The following is a 20,945-nucleotide window of genomic DNA, read 5'->3' as shown; positions in this document are numbered from 1 at the left end:
CTCTATACAGTTATCAACTATGTCCAAGCCATGAACGAGGATGGAGAGGTGCTTGAGGGGAGGGAATAAATTTTATTCTAGCTGGCACATCCTTCACTGCATACATCCATTTCAACGATGATGACTTTCTCCCAAAAAATTGAAAACTTTTAGTAGCAACTGTGCCCCAGGCTGGCTCCACCCACCACCTCCTACCGGTCGGTGTCTTGTCCAGACCAGCAGCAGCAGCAGCAGCAGCAGCAGCAGCAACCGAAATGCAAATACAAGTTATAATAATTTCTTTTCAATTTCCGTCAAAAAGCAAACTGCATAAATCCGCATTCAAATCTTTTTCGTGTCTCATTTTCCTTATTCAGAGGCAAAAATTTGCATGATTCCAAGTAAACAAGCAATTTGTAGAACCTGCTCCATGAAGGATGATGTTGACACAGGGGCAAGGGCAAGGCCAGGGGACAAAAGACAGAAAATTAATAACTCTTTTTGACTTTTGTATATACATGCATACATAGATATTTGTGTAGATATGTATCTAATTCCATTTGAAGTAAGAAAATGAGGGAAAATTTACTTTGCTTTGCATTTTCAGTCAGTAACTGTATCGTCTTGCTGAAATATAATTCGGAAATATAATATCGAAAATACTAAAAACATCTCTCCATTTATTAAAGGCTTCCTATTTTTCTACTGCAAGTACTACAAGTAAGTTCACTTCAAAACTTATGGTCTCTTATTACTACACGGGAAGGAAAAGTAAAAACAAAACAAAAACTTTGCGATAAAAGTGAAAAGTTTGCCCAGGAATTTGCAAGTTTTTTGACTGCAAAATAATTTGCCTAGGCCAACAAACACAATAAATTCAATATTAAGTTGTGCTTATGTCAACAGTTTTTCTGCAACACTCTCAGGCACGAGATGGGAGCAGGACCAGGACCAAGACCAGGACTAGGACCTGGCCCAAGCCAAAAGTTATCGCTTGCCAAACACACACACACACACACACACAACTAGAGAAACATGGCAAAAGAGAGTTTCTCCATCCAATGGAATGGAAAAGTATGCGGGTGGGTGAAAAGGAGGGGGGACATGCCGTGTGTGAGTGAGAGATGCGGTACTCTTCTGTTTATGACTTGCTTTGGGTAGCAGCTCCATGGTCATAAATAAAACTTACACTGGCAGGTAATAATTTTCATCCAACCATCTCTATTCACCCCCTGACCACCCACCCCACCCACTAAATCTCTGTTGTGCCTGCCTTTGGTTTCAATTTAATTACTGCAGAGCAGTTACACCAGTTAATATTGACACAGTAGCCCACAAAAACCACCTGTTCCCCATGCTGTGCCCCAGAGCCGAGTAAGCCACAAGCCTGTCAATTGCAAAAAGGCGATCTGCTCTGCTCCGCCGACTCACTGCTAACCACAGCAAACAAACAAGCTTAAAAATGGATTTACCCTCATTACAAAGGGTATACACATCATCGTTCTTTTGCAATGTGCAAATTTCATTAATCGACACCTACCTCAAAGAAAAAACTGACAAGAAATGAAGGGAAACTGAGAAAAGAAATCAAGAACTAATTAATTTACAGCGTTAGAAATCTGTAGTAGTTTATTTTTTAAAGTATAGGCTACAGTCAATGATTTGTCACATGACATTTTTCAAGTGTCTTATAATCGATTAGGCAATCGCAGAAAAGTGCCATTATCATTACCATTCCACGGTGATTCAAAATATAACTTTCATTTCAACTGCAATCTGCAATGATCTATTGAAAACATATTAATAAGATATCTGTAATAGTTGTAGCTTGACTAGCCTATAGAATGCTATATGCAAATCATAGATCATGTGTCCATTGAAACAAATTCCTAGAAATTTGTTTGAAATTGTGCGGAAAAATGATTGAAACTGCAAGAGAAGGTCGAACCTGTAATTTTCAGTACAAGTTTTGCTTATACTACGAGAACACTTGGAGTTTAAAAAAAAGCTGATCGTCCGGACCTACGAATCCAAATGAATTAGTTAGTTTTTCAACATCAAAAACATTTTTCTAAAAGTTTATCATCAAATCACATTTTGGCTTGCAAATTTTAGTATATTCAGTATTTACATACTTTTTTTGAGATCAAGGCTTTTCCTATCTATTCTGTCAGTTTAAACTTTATTTCCAGAAAGAGAAGAAAATTTATTTTTGAAAACGACAGACAAGCACACCCTTTGTACTTTTATGTAGCTGTTAATAGCAGCAGATCCTGGCAACTTTCTTCTTTACCATTAATTAGTCCTAAATGTGGTTTATTGAGAACCACTTAGAATGAACGATGTGTATTAAGTTCGATTTTGCTGAAATCTATTTGTCATTACATTAACTTTTGAGAAAAACTAATGTTAGTTAGAGCCCAGCTACTAAGTAAGCTGTGAAATTGAATATTGAATTTTATTTGGTGTATATTCACATATTTTTTAGAATCTACGACGAGTTCTAAGGAAATTGAACCATCAAACTTCGTATCTAAAACCAATTTTTTTAATACTAAAAACCATACAAATTTTAAGAGTTCTGTTTTAGTTCCACATGTTACATGTCATGATAAGTGAAAGAAAGAAAGTCCCTTAAAAAAGAGATCGAAAATATGGTGATTAATTTTTATATACATATAAGTACAATTACAATATTTGACTTTATTCAATTATAATTCTCAACTAGTTTTGATATGCAGTTTTTCGAAACAGACTAGAGATATTCCATATCCATAACATAAAATTGAAATTAATACCACAACTGTCTTCTTCACACGTTTGGAAACATTCAGAATAAGTGACTAACTTAGAAATTGGGTCAACGCAAAACCTTAAGCATCAGAAGAAGGTCTTTAAATGGCATCGTGCATATAAATATAGATAGAAATTGTTACCTTAAATAACAAATTGTTGTAGTCCAGTACGATATAGGCCAAAATCGATTTTCTGTCCGACTCCAGGATATTTTCTTTTTTTTTTTGGGACTAAAGTTCTCCTGTGCTGATGTGACTTTTTAACTTTTAATTGGCTGAGTAATACGTTTAAGTCTGAATGGATATTTTTGTTGGTCCTGCATAGTGTCCCTGGGTCACTATCTGCTTTATGGCTCAGCGCTTTCAATGGTTTGAACGTTTTGGTTTTGTCCCAAAACAAAAGGATTCAACCATATTCATGGCCTGTGGGAGGTCTTGTGGAGTCGGGCACAAAGCTTTTATCCAATCCACTCAGCTTCTGTCTCAGTTGTTCGCCCATCAATTGGTAATTAACAATTTTGACTATTCACATAGCAGACAGGGAGTAAAAAGGTCAGTTTCAGTCGTTTGCATTTCTGCCATCAGCGACAGAACTCAAAACATAATCCCCCCGATTTCGATAATTCAATATTTTGGGCCTACATACGACCTCCCCCCTACCCCACCCCTTCTTTTCAGCCCACCCCCTATTAACTGCAATAATTTCTTGCACTTGAATGACCAAACTGAAATGTGAATTGGCCAAATACTAATTCGCATTAGGTACATATGAGTGTGTGTGTGTGTGGGGGCAATTGGTCGAAATGCATTTGAAAATTAGCTAGTAATTAATTAAAACTAGTTGTGGGATCATTAAGATATTACATCTAATCCAGTTCGTTTACTGTAATGCATCATTTCTTCCTCTCACTAGTGCTGTGGTATTTCTTGGCCTATTTGTTCAATGGCTTTGTGTCCGGTTCTCGATTCATTGTGAGTTCTGCATATGAATCAAAACCAATTATGATAATCCTTAGCAGCTGCTTGGCTCTGGCTTTGATACTAAATGTCCGGACGGGTGCCATAATTGTCCGGAACATGGGCAGATTAATGACACCAGAAAATCAGAATGCCCCCATCAACATTGTAAGCAGATTGGTGCAGGCGAGGAATTGGCCAAGGGAGCTGCTTTGGCGATTCTATGATGATTTGCCATCGGCCATGATACTCAAAAATAATGGATGCGCGGTAATTTTGAGCATTTGCTGTGAAAATCGTGAAATGATTCCCTATGTGACGGGCGGTGAGCTGGGCCAGAAATATTACTTTGTGGAGGCCAGCTTCAAATGGAGCCTGCAGCACTCAGTGGAGCATTCAATAGATGGCCACAAGTTTTCGCTGGAGATGCAGGCTCTTCACCGTTGTCCCGAGAGAGAAGCCCCGTTCGAGTATCTCACCATTTCGCATTTGTTTGTCACCACCTACCAAATAAATGGGAAGATTGGTAATATTACTAACAATTTGCAAATGATTCGGAGTCCTGGTTCGGTTGCGGAATTGCCACCCTTCGATCTCTCCTCGCTCATGACGACGTTTGAGAACGGCTTCTTTAGCTATCGCGGCACCTACGATAATGGCCAATCCAAGATAGCCACCCAGTGGTTCATCAATTCACGCATTTGCGGCATCGGCCTCGAGCAATTAAACAAATTCGGCGAACTCTGCGGTGTGAATGGAAAAACTATATCGCAAAATACTCGCAAAATTCGACCAATGGGCAATCGTTCCGTGCTATATCATTAAAAAATACCAAATCAATGGATTTCTTAGGAAGTTCAGTTAAGGTTTTTTATTCTTTTAATAAACATTTATTTTTCGATTTGATCCTTCATCACACAAATTTATGCGAGTTGAGTCCTTTCTAATCGGTGAAAATCGTCTGAGAGTTGTCTGTTTGGATAAGTATAGTACCTTGGGCTAAAGAACAAAAAAAAACAAATAAATAATGCGTCTAACCAAAACTCGGATTAAATTTCTAATACTCACGTTTTGGTTCAGCACTTGCCAGAGCCACAATCAGAGCCAGAACGAAACCGCAGATCTTGAGGAATTGCATCTTGAGTTGTTTTTAGTACCTCGATTGAGTAAGTGTGCCGATGGTCGCCGATGTCGACGCTTTTTATAGCACTCGACTTATCTCTCATCTGAGCCATCGACCGACCTGAGATGCCCTTGGCGTGACGCTTATCTCACTTGAGGGGGGAAAAAAACCCAAAAATGTAAATCGGCAAGTGTCAAAATTAGTCAAAAATGAAGTAAGTATGTAAGTCGACTTGCCGACTTGGGTATACCATAAACAAATATTTAAAATTTCGAAAACCAAATGTTGTATGTCTATTAAATTGTTTTAACATGCCTCATATCATATACTATCTCGCTCCCTCTACAAACACACGAGCACTCTAGCGCCGCCGCTAGCCAACGGCCAATTCTGCCCTTATGGATCGCGTAGCAAAATACGTTCATACGTATATTTTGCATGTTTCTAGTCCGATTTCAATAAAATTTGGTAGTTTGGTAGAAATAGATAAGAATAATTAGTCTGCCAAATTTGAGTTTTTTTCTAAATTACGGAGGCGAAAGTGGGCGCATATTATAATATATTAATTCTGCGCGTATACTAAGCCAGTATACATACTAAATTTGGTGACTTTCGAGAAAATCAGTTTTGTTTAATTTGTCAATATCTGCGCGTCTATTAAGCTAGCTTACGTACAAAATTTAATGTCGGTAGTTTTTAAGAAAAACAGTTTTTTGTAAATTCTGGGGGCGTAAGGGGGCGTGGCCAAAATTCCAATTAAATCTATATATTTACATACCACACGAGTCTCCGAGATCTGCGTGTTCATACAGACGGACGGACGGACGGACGGACGGACGCACGGACGGACAGACGGACATGGCTAGATCGACTCGGTTGTTGATCCTGATCAAGAATATATATACTTTATGGGGTCGGAGAAACTTGCTTCTGCCTGTTACATACATATTGGCGACTTTAATATAGCATTTCACCCTATGGGTGTATGGTATAACCGGAGGGGCGGAGCTAACTTCGACCGCGTCAATGTTTGTATACCCTTGCAAGTTGTTTGTTACTCTTTCCTTACCTATGGCCTTCAAAGTGGAAAACCGTTTAATCTAAAAAGTCTAATGTTTTGTTTAATCTAAAAAGTCTAATGTTTGCGAAAGAAGAGAACGATCCGGCTGAATCCGACATATACAACCTCTGCAAGCCTACATGCAAAGTTTCAACTCTGTAGCTCTTACGGTCTAGGAGGAGTTTGCGTTGATCCAGACGGGCGGACGGACGGACGGACGGACATGGCTATATGAACTCGTCTCGTCATGCTGATCAAGAATATATATACTTTATATGGTCGGAAATGCTTCCTTCTATGCGTTGCACACTTCTGACCAAAATTAATATACCCTTTTAGCAAGGGTATAATCAAATGAAATGATTATTGTCCACAACGAATAGCGACAGATATGTACGACTAATATTGTAGAAGTATTTGTTTGGTTCTTATCTCTTCCTAACAAGATCCTATAGAGCAGTGTTCCGCCCAAATAAAGCTGTACTTTAAGCGAGGTTTCACTGTGATGCGGTTTTCCTATCCTAATAGGAATATCCCCCATTAAAGATTTTGGTTACAAAACAAAATGTCTAAGGACTCCTAAATACAAACCAGGCTATGCTGTGATTCCAATTATATTGTAATATATTTTTTAGTTATGAAGGAATATATATTTCCAGAAGCTCTTTGTAAATAAATTATTGAGAATCTTACTCATCTTTTTCCTTTAAGAAAACTCAGAACTAAAACGTAAATTGTGACTTTTAAGTGAAATATTTTCTCAGTGTGTAATTGAAATTTTGACACTTGAACATTTTTCATTTTGTTGAGTTGTCGGTCTAAACTATTTGAATAACTATCTAACAGAATGTGCAAAAAAAAAAAAGGAAGGTAAAAATAACAAATTTCTCTCTTCAATCAATTGTCGTTTTTAGTTGAAATTTTTCATTTTATGTGAATTGTCTAAGCTCGACTCTTCGGCACGTTTTGCCGAAAAAAGAGGCAAGTGCTTGAAATACTTTGGGTAAAAAAGGCAAAGAGAGCCATGCTAAAGTAAAGTCATTCAATAGCAGCAACTGAAATTGTTTAAATTAATTTTCAATAAATGCTAGAGCCTAAGCTGGCAGGAAAACAAAAAATTTCAGCCAAGAGCCCAGCAAAGCCCCAGGATAGAAATCTGAAAATTCCTCAAATCCAATGCCGAACAATGGGAGCCAAAGCCATAGTCAATGGACTGGCCCACTGAGAGGGAGAGGGAGAGGGGGTAGCTGCATATTTGGTCGGTTTCTACTTCAAACATGGCCCCCAGCATTTAGCCCCCCACACGAAAGCAAAGAATATGCAGAGTACATCCTTTTCCATCGACATTCCAAAGCAAGTTGCCCATTCAGCCAGGATGTAAGCGGTTGGGAATATGGACGAGAACATTAAGCCCCAGAGGTAGCCATGCCAGTTTAAAACAAACACTTTTCCAATTGATTTAATTCCCTTAATGAAATGGCAATTTAATCATAATTTTCCCCAACTCACAAGAATCAGTTTTTATTAAAGAAACAAAAACAAAGCAATAAAAAATCAAAAATCAATTTTTATTATAGAAAATTGAAGAAAGGAGTAAATGTATGTAATATTCTTGGGAGTTCAATTTAGATTATATTTTAAATATGTTAAAAGAATGAAATTATAAAATAGTTTATTAATGAATAATATGTACATGTATATATGTACATATATATTTTTCGATCAGATCATAATCTTAAGTACATATGTATATAACATAAATATTTTATATTGAACCACATAGGCAAAGTTCATAATCCATCTTCTGCTGATCCAAACTAACTTGTCCATCCTCCTCGTCGTTACTTTTACTCAAAAATATACTTATTCTTAAAAACTTAACGAATATGTAAACAATAATAATCAGTTTAAGGATAAAAGTATATTCGTGATTAAATTTCTTTCATAAATAGGTTATGTCATTTGCTTCTTGTATTTTGTATAGTCATCTGTTGAACATTAACAAATTTTCTCGATAGTCGTCACTATTTGTTTACTAAACTATCTCTTAAACGTCTGAAATAATTGTTTTTGATCCCAATCTAGTCAATAAGTCATTTCTTCCCGAAAGTCCATAATATATGTACATATGTATGTATACACCGTTCTAGATTTTGTTCTTAAGAGGTTTTTCTAGGTTTAGATACATCTGAAAATCTTATTTAATTCTCAAATTTTATAGTCGATTGAATAAACAAGATGAAAGTATTAATAAATTGTATATTTGGATATATAAAATATATATAAATTTTAAGATCATTTTGAAATTGGTAGTATTCCAATGATGACTGTTTGAATTGATTTTTGGATCGACAGATGTCAGAGGACCAAAGCGGGTTTTTCCACATATAATTGGACATAATTATAATTCCTGACAGCAGATATTTATACACCTTTTGAATAGGGGAAAAACAATAAATTACAATATGACAAAAAAGAGTAAAAAAAAAAAGTTTTATTAATTTAAAATGATTACGGGCGCTTAAAGTTTTGAAAATCATTTTCGCATATTCTTAAAACTATAAACAGTTGGATCCAGAAAATAAAGAAACACATTCGATATATTTTATATATAAAGAAAATGCATATCGGAGTTTGCCCAAGGATAATGAAGATGCCAATAATGACTGACTTTTCCAGCCATTCCTTAATACTGAAAGTATTAAAACTTCTGATCGCGGGGTTTCAATTGTTTGTTGAATATCAAAGGGATTAGCTTACAGACCAGTCGTCTTTAGAAATTGACAGGCATCGGATAGCTTCGCTGCTATTCCTCCCATTCATCTCAAGGTTCACCTACACATCCTTCATCTGGCAGTATCCATGCCGCCTCCAGTCATTTGAACTGTTAACCAGGCAACCGGGGCGAACGGCAACTTCTATTACAATTTATTTCAGGCGTAAAACCAGCGAAGGAAATATTTGTGGTAAAAGTTTAAAATAATTGTTGATGTAACGAAGCATACAACTGTGGGCGGTGACAGGGGGGCCGGGGAGGTGCCCAGTGGGTTGGATGCTGCAAAAGTTGGCGTCGCTCGGGCGGCATCCCACCTCCATCATCGCCCGTGCCACAAACATTTAATATGAAACAATGGACTCAAAATCAGACTCAGTTGCGTAGCGGAATCAACAATAGTGGCCACCAGGACGACCAAATAGTTTTCGCTTGGAGAAAATTGTTTAAAGTTTTCCAATGTTCCAACTAAACTCAACTCGACACGAGTCAACTCACTCCACTTCACTCCACTCCACTCCTCTTCACTCTACTCCATTCTCCACTTCACTCAGAGTGTACATATAAATATGGACGCACTTGTTCTTCTTGTTGTTGTTCATATTGTCGGCCAAAGTCGTCGAGTTCCTTGCCGTAGTTGTTATTGTTGGTGTTTATGTTGTTGTTTGCTTTCTGCCTCTGGGCAGTCGATAAGTCAAGCAATTAAAGTCAACTTTAACAATTTTCATTTACAAGATATTTGAATACAATTTGTCATCCAATATCTCGGCCGATAAAACAAATAGTATAGAAACCTGTTTGGATAGCAAGAATTACAATTCCAAAGCTCACAAATGGTTTAAACTCATCAAGACCAAAAGTAGCTAACTAGACGAAGTCTAAATACACTTTTAGCTTATGATTTTGGGTGACAGCAATGGAAAAGTAGAAAAAGAAGAATCAAAATACATAATCCTTAAAAAATATATGGCTTCCATATTGCATGGTTTTCCTCATCCTAAGATAACGAAAATTTAATTTTCCCAATAACCATTTCGAGTCTGGTCGTTGATGAAATTGATTGATTAAATGTGAAGAGTAATTCATGCGAAATTCGATCTAATTCTTGCCCTAATGACTCTAATGCTCTTGGTAAGGGTATCCAAAGTACTACAAGCTTTTTTGTTCTAAATAAAACGTTTTTGATTACATTTGCGTTTAAATATTTTCCATTTTGTATGCGCATTTAATTCAAAAAACAAACAAATTAGGTTCAATAGAATATTAGTCGTTTATTTTTGTCATCGAGTATATTAATTAAATTAACCGGTGCGAATGTATTGAACATTGTCGGTCTGAACCAGAACAGTACCAGCTGAAATTTGGGAAAATTAGGTCAAATTAATGACGATTGACTCACGAAATCCTTTTTCAGGTATAAACTTACGTTTGGGCACGGGCTCGGCATTAGCCAGGGCAGCCAACATGGCAAGGAGAAGGGCGGCAGCTTGGAAGAATTTCATTTTGCTTTGATCTTTTTGTGATTGATTTGCAACTGATGTCAGTCCCCCGGCGATGGGCTCTTTATATAGTCGTATGTTTGTCGGCTAAGATGGGGAGTCTGGGAAATTCCATTTCACTATCGCCAGTGGGAAAGATCGGGCGCAGCTTTATCTCTCGCAAACGAGTTGCGATTAGCGCGAATTCCGAACCGGTTGGGATTTCTACGCAATTTCAGTTAATGCAACAAAACACATGAATTCATTTAAATGTATACTTATATATTTTTATTGATGTAGGTAGTCGTATGCCAGTCGAGAATCAAAACATTGTGCTGTCAATCTTTTTTCAAAGGTTTCAAATGACAATCATTTAATAGTTAGTTTAAACGTCCACAACTGCAACTTTTGTTCAATATTCAAATGAGATTCTTTCTACAGAATTGGCGATATATACTTCTCGATATTAGAAATTACGTGCTTAAAGTATATTTCATTCCAACGAATTTTAAATGCTCTTTGTAAATTTAAACCATGTAACATAAGTTTATTTTTGTTTTTAGATACACATAAATTTGGTATTGATTGAAACTGAATAATTTAAAATAGAATTTGAAACAAAATATTTCTTTTACATTTTTATAAGATTTTTTTTGTTTGGAAAATATAACAACTGACTATTTTGTTACAATTAAATTAAAAATTACTTTTACCATTAAATTATACGGAAATCATTATTTAGGTAAAATAGTTTTATATGAATACTCATTGTTTGTTTTAAAAATGAAGAATAATATAAATATTTACACGGAGATTGGGTTATTTGGGTGCAAAAATTGGCTCAAATTAAAAATGGAAGATGTAAAGTCTTTTTTTGAATTATCATTATGGGTAATGTAAATGTAGTCTATATGTCAATCGGTTCTATACACATATATTTGAAAAATTTCGAAATTCTTGTATATAACTTCTAAAACTTGAAAAATATCCTCATTTACGTTTTGAGTTTAAATGTGGCAACGGACCCTTTTGGAAGAGTATAAAAACGTTTTATAATGGCACGTGTTTCTGGATTTCGTAAATTTACGGGGAAAAGCCTAAGAATAAATTTCCTAAACATACATATAGGGTATAGAATATAAAAAAATATTGTATTTTAATATTTCTTTGTTAAACTTGTTATATATATTTCTATATTTTCACTATACTGAGCAAGTTCTAACCAAATTGTTGGCCAATTTTAATTAATTTTTTGTTTTATTGATATGTTAAACATTTATTTGTTGACCCAACATTGACTGAGAACACAGATTTAGAGATATTAAAGAAACAATTTTGAACAAAACCTAAAATTTGTTACCATTTTAGAAAAAATGCTGGATCTCAATTATATATTTGGTACATCAATTTTCTCACTTATTTAGATTCAAATGGTTTGTTGACAATGTGAATAAAAGAATAGGTTATCTGCATTTGAAATTGTTAATGTCTTTGTTTGAAAACAATTAGAATACCGTATATAATAAATGTGTTTAGTATATGTCTAGTGGCTTATACGTATTGAATTAGCGTTATCACAAAGTCAATGCATCTGTGACCCTGGGTATTTTCGTTTTACGATTAATCAATTGATCTTGGGATTTCCAGCGGGGTAGCCGACGACTTGCTACGTTCTCTCCAGATTCCAGCTATAAAAGGGGCTACTCTCGAGTCAGTCGATTGTCATACAACAGCAAGTAGAATCAGTCTAATCATGAACTGTCTGAAGATTTGCGGTTTCATTTTTGCCCTGATTGCAGCTCTGGCTACAGCAGAGGCTGGTAAGTGTAAAAATAAACCAAGTGTGGAATTATTTTGAAACATATATTAATTTTAAATACTTTGTTGCAGGCACTCAGGTGATTAATGCTGGCGGACACACCTTGATCCAAACGGACAAGCATCAGTATATTCGCAAGAACTAAATTACAATAATGAAATAAACAAAACAAAAACTAAAATCGTAGACAACAAATTTTGCATTTAATTTTCTTTTGAATTGCCCGCCAAATTAAGGTCACACTAGTCGTTTGTGGCATGGTCACCCTTAGCGCTTGGATATGGCCACACTAGCAAGAAGTGATCTCAGCTGATCAGCTGTTTATTCAAACAATATTTTTGTTTAGGCAACGACACATTTTCACAAGAGCACATTTTATTATCTACTTAGCGTAAAGCAAATCTAAAACGAAAACCGCAAAACTCAACCACAAAACCAACCGCAATCGGCAATCCATTGCCGCGGTCCGGAGTCGGTGCCAGAGACAGGCAGGCGTCAGTTGCAATTTCGACAACGACAACGCCAAACGAACCGCAAAACACAACAGCAACATCTTCATTCTCATCCACACCCACAACAAACACCCGCGCAAAAGTCATGAGCATTACTCCGCCTCCCCCCACTCCTGTCCGGACACTGAACACCCTGCTCAATGTGCCCGAGCAGATGGAACTGTGCCAAATTGAGTTGATCTATCGGGCGGAGGGCAATGCAAATCTAGTACTGGCTTTGCCGCAATTTAAAAAAGTTTTACGTTTGCCAAAAATGATATTCAACAGACGCCGACAGTCGGAGTCAAACACGAAGTCCAAGTCCAAGTTGGAGTCGGAGATGCAGACGAATCCGCATCCGGCTGGGGAGTCCAGTGTATCCGCTGAAGGTTCGTACATACCAAACAAAAAAAAAAAAGAAGATATTGTATATATGCTTGTTATTGTTGGCCACCTCATACTACCACGACTTCCTATTCTTCTCTCTTTTCGGCCTGGTCAGGAAATGGTTGCGTGCAGTTTGAAACACCCAGCATGATGCTGGCCAGGCCAGTTCTTCCTTCATCTTCCTTTGTCCCTTGAGCAGTGGCCAGGCAATTTGTGTATTGTTTGCTCCTCTAAGCCCCCTCTCTTTTTCTACAACTTTCTATCTCTCTATCTATCTCTGTTGTGCATCTTTTGGCCATTGCATCAAATGTGTTTATTTCATTTATCCACATTTCTTTTTTTCCTTTTTACAGCTGGCGACTTGACAATGCCGGATTTTATGGCTTATATCGAGATAATGCGCCGTCTATTAGGAAATGAGTTTGTCTGCGAAGCGGATATTGTTGCTATACCAAAGGAAGATGATAGATTCTGGATAAATGAGCACATACGCCACCATAGACCGGGTAAATATCTACTTACAAGCTACAGTGGATGCTGAACTTAAAGTAAACAGGATAGAAAGAGGATAACATTGCAAGTTGGTCTTCAGATCAAGCGATCACAGAGCTTAAACATTTATTTAGTTTGTAGAAAGTAAATTGTTTAAATTTAAACGATAGAGTTCGATTTCCTAGTATTGCCTATTTAGAAATTGACTGCCGTTTCCTAATTTTATATGTATGTAGGTATAGACTATATTTTGTGCCGGCGTCTGGGGCAAGTATTTTGTATTTGATCAGCTTTCGCTGCACTTGCCCTTTTTGCCTTTGCCTTTGGCTTTTTATTCTCTGTTTTGTCATGCCGTATCCTGGCCTCTGGCCAAAGTCTTTCCGAGCAAAACTGCAATCAATCATAAACGAGCTTTTTAGTGCTTCTCTGGTCCTTTTACTGGCATTGCACACACACACACATAGACAGTCGCCCTCCGTCTCTCTCCTGGCTGTTCCTCTCGCTCTGTGACTGCTCCAAATTTCCACATCGGAATGGTCGTCAGTCTGGTGTGCACATGGGACTGATTAGTAGAGCGGCATGTCTAGTTGAGCTGGCAGCGGTAGCGGTAGCCAATAGTCGCTGCTATATATCAAAATTTTGGTTCATGCCCAGTGGCCAGCAACAGGCTTGGGCTATGGTTGTGGCCTTTGGGCCACCATTTATCATAGTCGGGGTGCTGCAACTAACCTAGTATTTATCAATAATCGCCATCGAACGCTTGCACTTTACATTTATATAGACCACCGCCTAGGTTTTTAGTCCTTCATTCATTTTTCCTTTTCCCTTTCTTTTTTTTTTGCAGTTTCGCGTCTGGATAAGGAATTTGTGGGGCCATTCGGTCTGCTGCTGCCAGATGTGACCCAATTGCCTGCCACGTTCGATGTTTTACTTGCCAATTTACAGGTGAGTATACCGATGGAGCTGAGTATGAGTGTTGGGCATCGGTGTTGGGTATGGTTATGAGAGGGGGGAACGGGAGGGGGGATGTTGACGCTGCTCAAATAAATTGTGTATTTTGTACAAGGACAATATTGGCATTTTTTTCGGCCATATGTGCTGGACACTGGACATTGGACGACCTTCTATTCCCCGCTTACAGAAAATCCACCAAAAACCCTGCACCAACGGCGGGGCAAACAAATACCTAACAACCACCCCACCTCCACCTTCACCCCTACCCGGAACCCCTAGCCTTAACTCACTACCAATACCATGGCACATGGCTAAGGCACATAAATCAACGGTTCTTTGTTTTGAATTAAAGTGGGCTACAGTGTAAACACTTTGTTGTTCTTGTTCCTTCTCTGGATGGGGATGTGGGCCGTTCTAGCCGCTGGCCGTTTCGGTTTGTGCGGTTATAAAAGACGCCGAAATTGCTTTGAAAGTGCCGCCATAGCTGCCACAGTAGCTAGTTTTTATTTCTACCCTTAGTTCCTTCAATGGAGTTGCAAATGGGTCGATTAGTTAACCGTATCCACATGCAACTATCTCAATAAAAGCATCTAAACCAAAGGATAAATAGATAATATTCTTAATGCTCAACCTGTGGGAGCATTTAACTTACAGCTGAGCTTCAACAGTTTATCTAATAAAATTTAACCAAGTTTTAGTCCCTCAGGAGCAGTAACTCCCAACGATGTCACAGATTAGTTAATTTTGAAAACGAAGGATCAATAGCTCAAAAGTGACTTGTGGTTCTGTGCATCTTAGAAACAATCTTTACCACTCCTTCAATCTTTAGTAGATTCCCCAATCTTCGAGATTATTTACAGAATGAAGTCAAACTTTTCAGTGTATTTGGTAATTCGATAGTACTTTTTTCAAATTATTTTTCCGTCAAATTTTTGGCTATTCGCTTTCTCGGTACATATTGAATTTATGGTTTCGGTGCCAAAGCATTGACCGAAATAAAATTGCAAGCAAACGAAATGAACGCGATGGGTAGTGGGCGGGAGGGATAAAGAAAAAAATATAGCTATGGCCATAACTAACGCCACATATTGTATGGGGCTAAGAGAGAGAACTGTGGGGGGAAGGAGGCGGTGGTCAGGAGGTAACTACGGCAGCGAGAATAAAGGAGAATGAAAGAGTATTGCTTTATATGTACATATAAGCGAGACAGCAAATTGGAAAACCTTTTAATTGTCACTTTAAATGTTAATTTTCAATTTCAAACTTGAACCGAGCAGTGGCCGGCCTCTGGTCCGGTGGTCTCGCTCCGTCCTCGCACTGGGCCCATAACTCATCATACAATCAGCGCAACAACTTTTGTTTTATGTCACAACAACACAATGGCAACAACATCAATGGAGCTGGCAGGCCAGGTTCATGTTCAGGGCAAAGGAGTGAGCCAGCGATAACCTGGCTCCATATCCTCAATTTTTTTTCCTTTTTGCTTTCTGTTTGTTCGTGCTTGTCGTGCCTGTCCGTTGCATTTTCAAGTCAAAGTGGCGTCAACACTGGGATAACTGTTTGCGGCACACGGCAGGCATAATATTTCATGGCAGGACACAGTCAGGCCAGCCAGTGGAGTTCACCTTCATTTTACTCCATTTGGCAATGGAGCAAATAACAAACAAAGAAACAACAACGACCAGAAAACAAAAAAGTCAAGGCAGCAAATAAGCCAAAACGATATAATTTTACAGGCAACAGACGAAGCAATAGTACGAGGTGAAGCCATCGCCGGAGTTCGTCGTCTGGGCCATACATATGCCATCGAAATAAAACCCAAACAGGGCTGGCTACAGTTTGCAAGTGATGTCAACGATTTATTTGATTTAATGCCAACAGAAGCGAAAGCAACAACAACAGAACACCAGACGACACGAAAGGACGAAGGGGAGAGCAATGAAACGGGACAAGGGCAAGAGATGAAGCCCATTCTGGACAAGGGCAGGTGCAAGTGTCGTTATTGTAGCATGCAGGTTTTGAAGGTGAGTTGATGTTCTTTTGTCGAAGCAATTGGCGGGCGATACTGAGTTTTTTATTTTCTCTTTTACAGCTAAGCAAAGGAAAAATCAAACAGTTGAGCGGCTACTGTCCCATGGACTTGTTTTCCGGGTATGTCTGTCTGTCCTCCTCATCAACGACAAGCACAAAAACACAAACAGCAAACAGCAATCGAGAAACAACAACAACCAGTTCGCTCAAGTCATAAATTTCAATCTGCTCCATTTGCGTGTCCTGTCGTGCTTCATAATTCCAACACTTTTCTCCCATTCTCCTCCTGTATCCTTTGCTTTTGCTAGCCATAAAGCTTTTCGCTCCTCCTTTATTATGGAGCCCCAGATCCAAGAGCCGCCAGAGCTGGTCCGATTCAGTTTGGTCCACTCTATTCGCCCCGTTCGAGGCTTGCTACACTCAAATTCGTTTATTTGCGGCCCGCTGTTTTAAGTCATGCGTGCATCCGTGCACAAAATTCAATTTGCTTGCGCTTTCATTCCGGTTTACCGCCTGCTTCGCTTCCATTTCCACTAGCCATAACAGGCATTTCTTTTTCATTCTTCTTCCTTGTTTTTTTGCTGCTGCTGCTCCGAAAGGCCTTCGAAAATTGTTGCCAAGAGCCGTCCATATGTATATCCATATATATATAAATATATATCCCATATATCCCATCTGTATATACATAAGTTTTAATAGTGTTATTTATATGGATGGATGTGTGTATGTGATGCTGTCCTTCTGCCTATATCGCCTCCCTCCATCCCTTTCATCCTTTATTATTTTTCTCTCTTTTTGGAATTACTGTTATTGTTGTTGTTCTTCATTTTTTAGTGCACCCGGTCGTATGCTTGATGCCTTGAATGCACTTTTCGCCTGCCCGCAAAATAACTTACGTGTATTCCAGAACGGCAATTTAATTTATGGCGATCATGCGAATTCGATTTCCTGTGAACAATTGTATTCACAGGTTTTTCCCGGGTAAGTCAAAATCGGAAAAGAGTTTCCGTGAGGGCAAAAAGCTCACGAGAGGAATGTTATTGTTGAAAATCGATGCCATGAGCCGTAGGCCCAATTAAAATCACCACCGATCTAATTACAATACGTAAAGAGTTGTCACTGCTTCTTTCTTCAAAATTAAGTAATGAAATTATATCGGAAAATATGCAAACAGTAGAAGAAATTATTTACGATTTTTCTTGAGGACGTTACTTTTTGTATTACACAGCATAACGTAAATAAACTTTAATATAACACATAGTCTTAACAATACAAGATCTGAATAGATCTAATGGAAAAGTTCTCAATAGAAATATTGGAGTTCGCCCAAAAATATTAAATTCAAAGCAATTTACTTATGATTTATTTTGTGTGCCAAATAAAAGACAAATTCTTTAGTCATGGTTGGTCTTAGTAATATTTTAGGATGACAAATATCTGTTTAGATTTTGAGACTGTTTGGTTATAACTACCAATCACTCTGCAATTCAAAAAATTGGATAACATCAGTACAAAAAACCTGAAAAAATTCAAAAGTTCATTGTGTAAAATTCTATGTTATGTATGGTCTTGAAGAAAAACTTCCTATAATATGTATCATTAGTTAGAGCAGGGAATTGTCTCTTTATACTCCCTCAAATGTCGAACCCCAACAAGAAAACCTGAACTCTAACAAAACATATGCAAAAAGAAAAAAAAAACTATGAATGAATTTTTTGAGCTTTTGACAATTTGTTATTGGTTGACATTCCCATTTCGATCCAAGCTGCATTTTTTATGTTCCAGCATCGAAAATTCGCATTGAACCAATGATTTGCCATCTGTGAGGGTTTTTGGTTAGGTACCTAATCGTAGACCACAAGCAAGTAGACCGCTTATATTGCAACTTGTAAGGGGCTCCCGCTTTCAAATGGTAATTTATTTGTGGAAAATAATTAAAGGACGTCCAACTGACTGACTTGGTTGACTTTGAATTATCAGTATAAGAACTTCCCACATGGGCTGTATTTTTAGGGTTTAAGAAATTTCGCAGCTATACAAAGTTGTAGTTAAATGTTGAGGATGAACTAATACCAAATAAAAATCTGTGATTTTGGTTTGCAGGGACGATCGTATGAATGAGAAGCAAATAGTTGGAATTGTTTATTGTTTGCAGAGGGACTTACAGAATTAAAAGTTATTTTCTGAAAGCAAATTTTATGCACGTTATGTCGAACCCAGAAACTTAGAGTCTTTGTTACATTTAATGGAAATGAAATTTTTCCATTTTCCATTTTTTTATATGTTTATACAAGCGAATTCTCTGTCTGCTCATTACATACTTAAGGGGGCAAAGTTCCTCCGTTCAATAGAACTTTTTCAGTACTTACAGTGAATTGTAGATCAGTTTTATTCAATCTATATATAGTTTGTAGTTGGTTATTAAAGGTTTAAGATTCTTATCAATTAAAACGGTAGCCTAAAAGTATGCAAACGCTTCGAAAAATTAGCTATACGGATAGAATCATGGCCCAATTGCAAAATACAAAAAAGTAAAAATTTCCTATCCGTCTTATCAATGTTCAAAATGTTATGCTTTCTTTAAACTGTATTCAATTCCAATAAATGTTATATTTTTCCCATAGTGCATTTCATAGCCCAGATCCGCCACTTTTCTAGAAATCGCCTAAAAAATAGTTTTCCAAACCGTTTTTCTCACAAGTTTTACAAACAAATAACCTACCTTTAATTCAAAAAGAGAACAGGAATAAAAAATTGTCCACCGGCTTCTAAAAGCCACATTATCTCTTATACAGGAGACACTGTTTGAGTTGCAACAAATCAAAATTGTTGCATTTCCATGTCCTCGACGCCCCCATAAATATCCAATCAAAAGTAAAACTCCCAAACAATTTCCATGCAACACGCAAATATTCAATAAATAATTGCCAGAAAGAAAATGTTCAGAACAAATTCTCGAGTGCCAAATGCCAACACATTGCCATTTTTCTTACCATTTTCAACGATGTAGTTTTTGTTTTCTTTCATTTTCCACACCTTTTTTGCCACCGCCACCACCAACACTAACACCAATACCAACATAAACATCTAAACATGCTGACGACAACCGCATAAAACGGATTGGGAATGGGAATGCATTGAAAATGCTAACAAACAAAAATTTTGCACCAACCACCAACGATGGGGATGTCCTGCGATGCGACGCCATGGCCATAAAATCACTGAAATTCTCCAGCGAAATTATGGTGCTTATAAAACATTTGCTGGTTGCCTGCCTTCTCAGGGAATACAGTGTGGAGCAGCGGGAGAAGGAGCAGGAAAAGAAGGAGTATGCCAACCAATGCCAAAGAGAAAGCCAAACCCAGACCCAGAGCCAAAGCCACGTTGCAATTGGGCAAGTGAAGACAAAAGGTTTAGCTGGTGAAATTGGCGCCGCTAATGTTGCCATGACAGAGTTAGCGAAAAGGCAAGTGGAGGGGGACGATGGAGAGACGGTAGAGGTTGATTCTGTCAATTCTGGTCAATCCTCGAGAAGGACAAGAGAAGCAGCTGGTGAAACAGCAACGACCCAAAGGTACACAAAACGTTGCCGACTAGAAACAGCAACAAAAACAACGGAAACAAAAACGGAAACACGGCCAACTCGGAGTCCAAAACTGAAAGAGAATCAGAATCAGAATCAAACTCAAGCACAAGTCAACAGAGCAGAAAGACTGGGTCTGCAAAAAAATTGTGTGTTGCAAAAAATTTTGCATTTACAATTGCTGGTAAAGGTAAATTTCCTTTTTTTCCCTCTCTCTCTCTCTCTCTCTCCCTTTGCTTATTTTTATTGTGTCAGAAGAGAAACAGAGAAAGAATTGCAGGTGATTCCTTGAAGTGTGTAACCTATCTAGTGAGACTTGAAGTGTATTCGAAAAGGCAGCTAAATGGCCAATGGCCAATGGCCAAGCAAAGTGGCCAAGTGACTTAGCCCAGTTTTCCTTTATGTACGTTTCGTTCACAGCAACACTTTGATTATATGTGGCAGGCCAACTACTCGACGCATTCGCAACGTAGCTATAAAGCTTTGAGAGAACTGCTGCCCCTAATCGAAGCCATTAAATTGGAGGAGCTGCAGCCGGAGCAGGCTTATATGCTGGGTGCCACTGCCTTGGACTGCTCGATAATGTTGACATTTCAGGAAATCGAATGTCAGGATAACAAAGACAACGAAAAAGGGTAACTAACTAACCAACTAGCTAACTAACACAGAAGCTCGCCTTAACGCTATCCTTTATCGAACTTAAATCGATTGCATTTTCCTTTTTTTTTGTAGTTCCCCCGTGCTGTGTCCCGCACTGGGACTGGTTACTGTGCTGGGTCATCAGTTTCTCACCAAGCTCACTGTTTTGGATTTGGATCCCAAGCCTGATAGTCACTTTCATAAATTCATAGAGCAGACACGTGAAATTGAAAAGTGCTGCCAAGCATTAAATTAATTAATAAAGTTTACATAGAAAACTAAAAGCCTCACGCAACCGAATGTAAAGCGCAGAAAACTGTGCTACACTATTTTTTTTAGTTTAGTTTCGCAAGAGCCATCGCCGCACCTCTATGTAAAAAAAGG

The 20,945-nt window shown here is 37.9% G+C and overlaps 4 protein-coding genes across 5 annotated transcripts; 3 read left to right on the top strand and 1 right to left on the bottom strand.

Moving 5' to 3' along the window:
* Nucleotides 1–557: 557 nt before the first annotated feature.
* Nucleotides 558–4,657, top strand: LOC6652270 (carbonic anhydrase 1). Its single transcript, XM_002074911.3, has 2 exons — nt 558–699; nt 3,688–4,657. Coding segments are annotated over exons 1-2 (870 nt in total). The 5' UTR covers nt 558–698; the 3' UTR covers nt 4,557–4,657.
* A 5,276-nt stretch (nt 4,658–9,933) lies between these two features.
* LOC6652271 (daisho1) lies at nt 9,934–10,213 on the bottom strand. The gene is made up of 2 exons (XM_002074912.4): nt 10,114–10,213; nt 9,934–10,041 (listed from the first exon to the last, which is right to left on the bottom strand). Exons 1-2 carry the CDS (start codon nt 10,187–10,189, stop codon nt 9,989–9,991), a joined length of 129 nt encoding a protein of 42 aa, XP_002074948.1. The 5' UTR covers nt 10,190–10,213; the 3' UTR covers nt 9,934–9,988.
* A 1,688-nt stretch (nt 10,214–11,901) lies between these two features.
* On the top strand, nt 11,902–12,170 carry LOC26528957 (daisho2). Its single transcript, XM_023181062.2, has 2 exons — nt 11,902–11,985; nt 12,056–12,170. The coding sequence occupies exons 1-2, from the start codon at nt 11,919–11,921 to the stop codon at nt 12,127–12,129; spliced, it is 141 nt and encodes a 46-aa protein (XP_023036830.1). The 5' UTR covers nt 11,902–11,918; the 3' UTR covers nt 12,130–12,170.
* Nucleotides 12,171–12,195: 25 nt separating this feature from the next.
* On the top strand, nt 12,196–20,822 carry LOC6652272 (inositol-pentakisphosphate 2-kinase). Of its 2 annotated transcripts, XM_023181059.2 has the most exons (9): nt 12,197–12,864; nt 13,216–13,368; nt 14,199–14,299; nt 16,045–16,332; nt 16,401–16,459; nt 17,174–17,320; nt 19,575–20,112; nt 20,343–20,557; nt 20,655–20,822. In XM_023181059.2, exons 1-9 carry the CDS (start codon nt 12,582–12,584, stop codon nt 20,815–20,817), a joined length of 1,947 nt encoding a protein of 648 aa, XP_023036827.1. In that variant the 5' UTR covers nt 12,197–12,581; the 3' UTR covers nt 20,818–20,822. The 2 variants fall into 2 exon arrangements, with proteins under 2 accessions (XP_023036828.1, XP_023036827.1); XM_023181060.2 differs by lacking the exons at nt 19,575–20,112; nt 20,655–20,822 and having other exon boundaries at nt 12,196–12,864; nt 20,343–20,467.
* The last annotated feature ends 123 nt before the right edge of the window (nt 20,823–20,945 follow it).

Source organism: Drosophila willistoni (assembly GCF_018902025.1).
Source record: "Drosophila willistoni isolate 14030-0811.24 chromosome 2L unlocalized genomic scaffold, UCI_dwil_1.1 Seg168, whole genome shotgun sequence".
Taxonomy (NCBI): Eukaryota; Metazoa; Arthropoda; class Insecta; order Diptera; family Drosophilidae; genus Drosophila; species Drosophila willistoni.
Note: the sequence above shows the minus strand (reverse complement) of the source record. Positions and strands in the feature narration are given on the sequence as shown.

What these genes read in the sequence shown, in the direction of transcription:
- LOC6652271 (XM_002074912.4), bottom strand. Translation starts at nt 10,189, where the DNA reads ATGAAATTCTTCCAAGCTGCCGCCCTTCTCCTTGCCATGTTGGCTGCC. An exon ending in TGCCGAGCCCGTGCCCAAAC is followed by an intron (nt 10,042 to 10,113) that starts GTAAGTTTATAC and finishes CCCAAATTTCAG; the next exon opens with CTGGTACTGTTCTGGTTCAG.
- LOC26528957 (XM_023181062.2), top strand. Translation starts at nt 11,919, where the DNA reads ATGAACTGTCTGAAGATTTGCGGTTTCATTTTTGCCCTGATTGCAGCT. An exon ending in TCTGGCTACAGCAGAGGCTG is followed by an intron (nt 11,986 to 12,055) that starts GTAAGTGTAAAA and finishes ACTTTGTTGCAG; the next exon opens with GCACTCAGGTGATTAATGCT.
- LOC6652272 (XM_023181059.2), top strand. Translation starts at nt 12,582, where the DNA reads ATGAGCATTACTCCGCCTCCCCCCACTCCTGTCCGGACACTGAACACC. An exon ending in GTAGCATGCAGGTTTTGAAG is followed by an intron (nt 16,333 to 16,400) that starts GTGAGTTGATGT and finishes TCTCTTTTACAG; the next exon opens with CTAAGCAAAGGAAAAATCAA. An exon ending in AACAAAGACAACGAAAAAGG is followed by an intron (nt 20,558 to 20,654) that starts GTAACTAACTAA and finishes TTTTTTTTGTAG; the next exon opens with TTCCCCCGTGCTGTGTCCCG.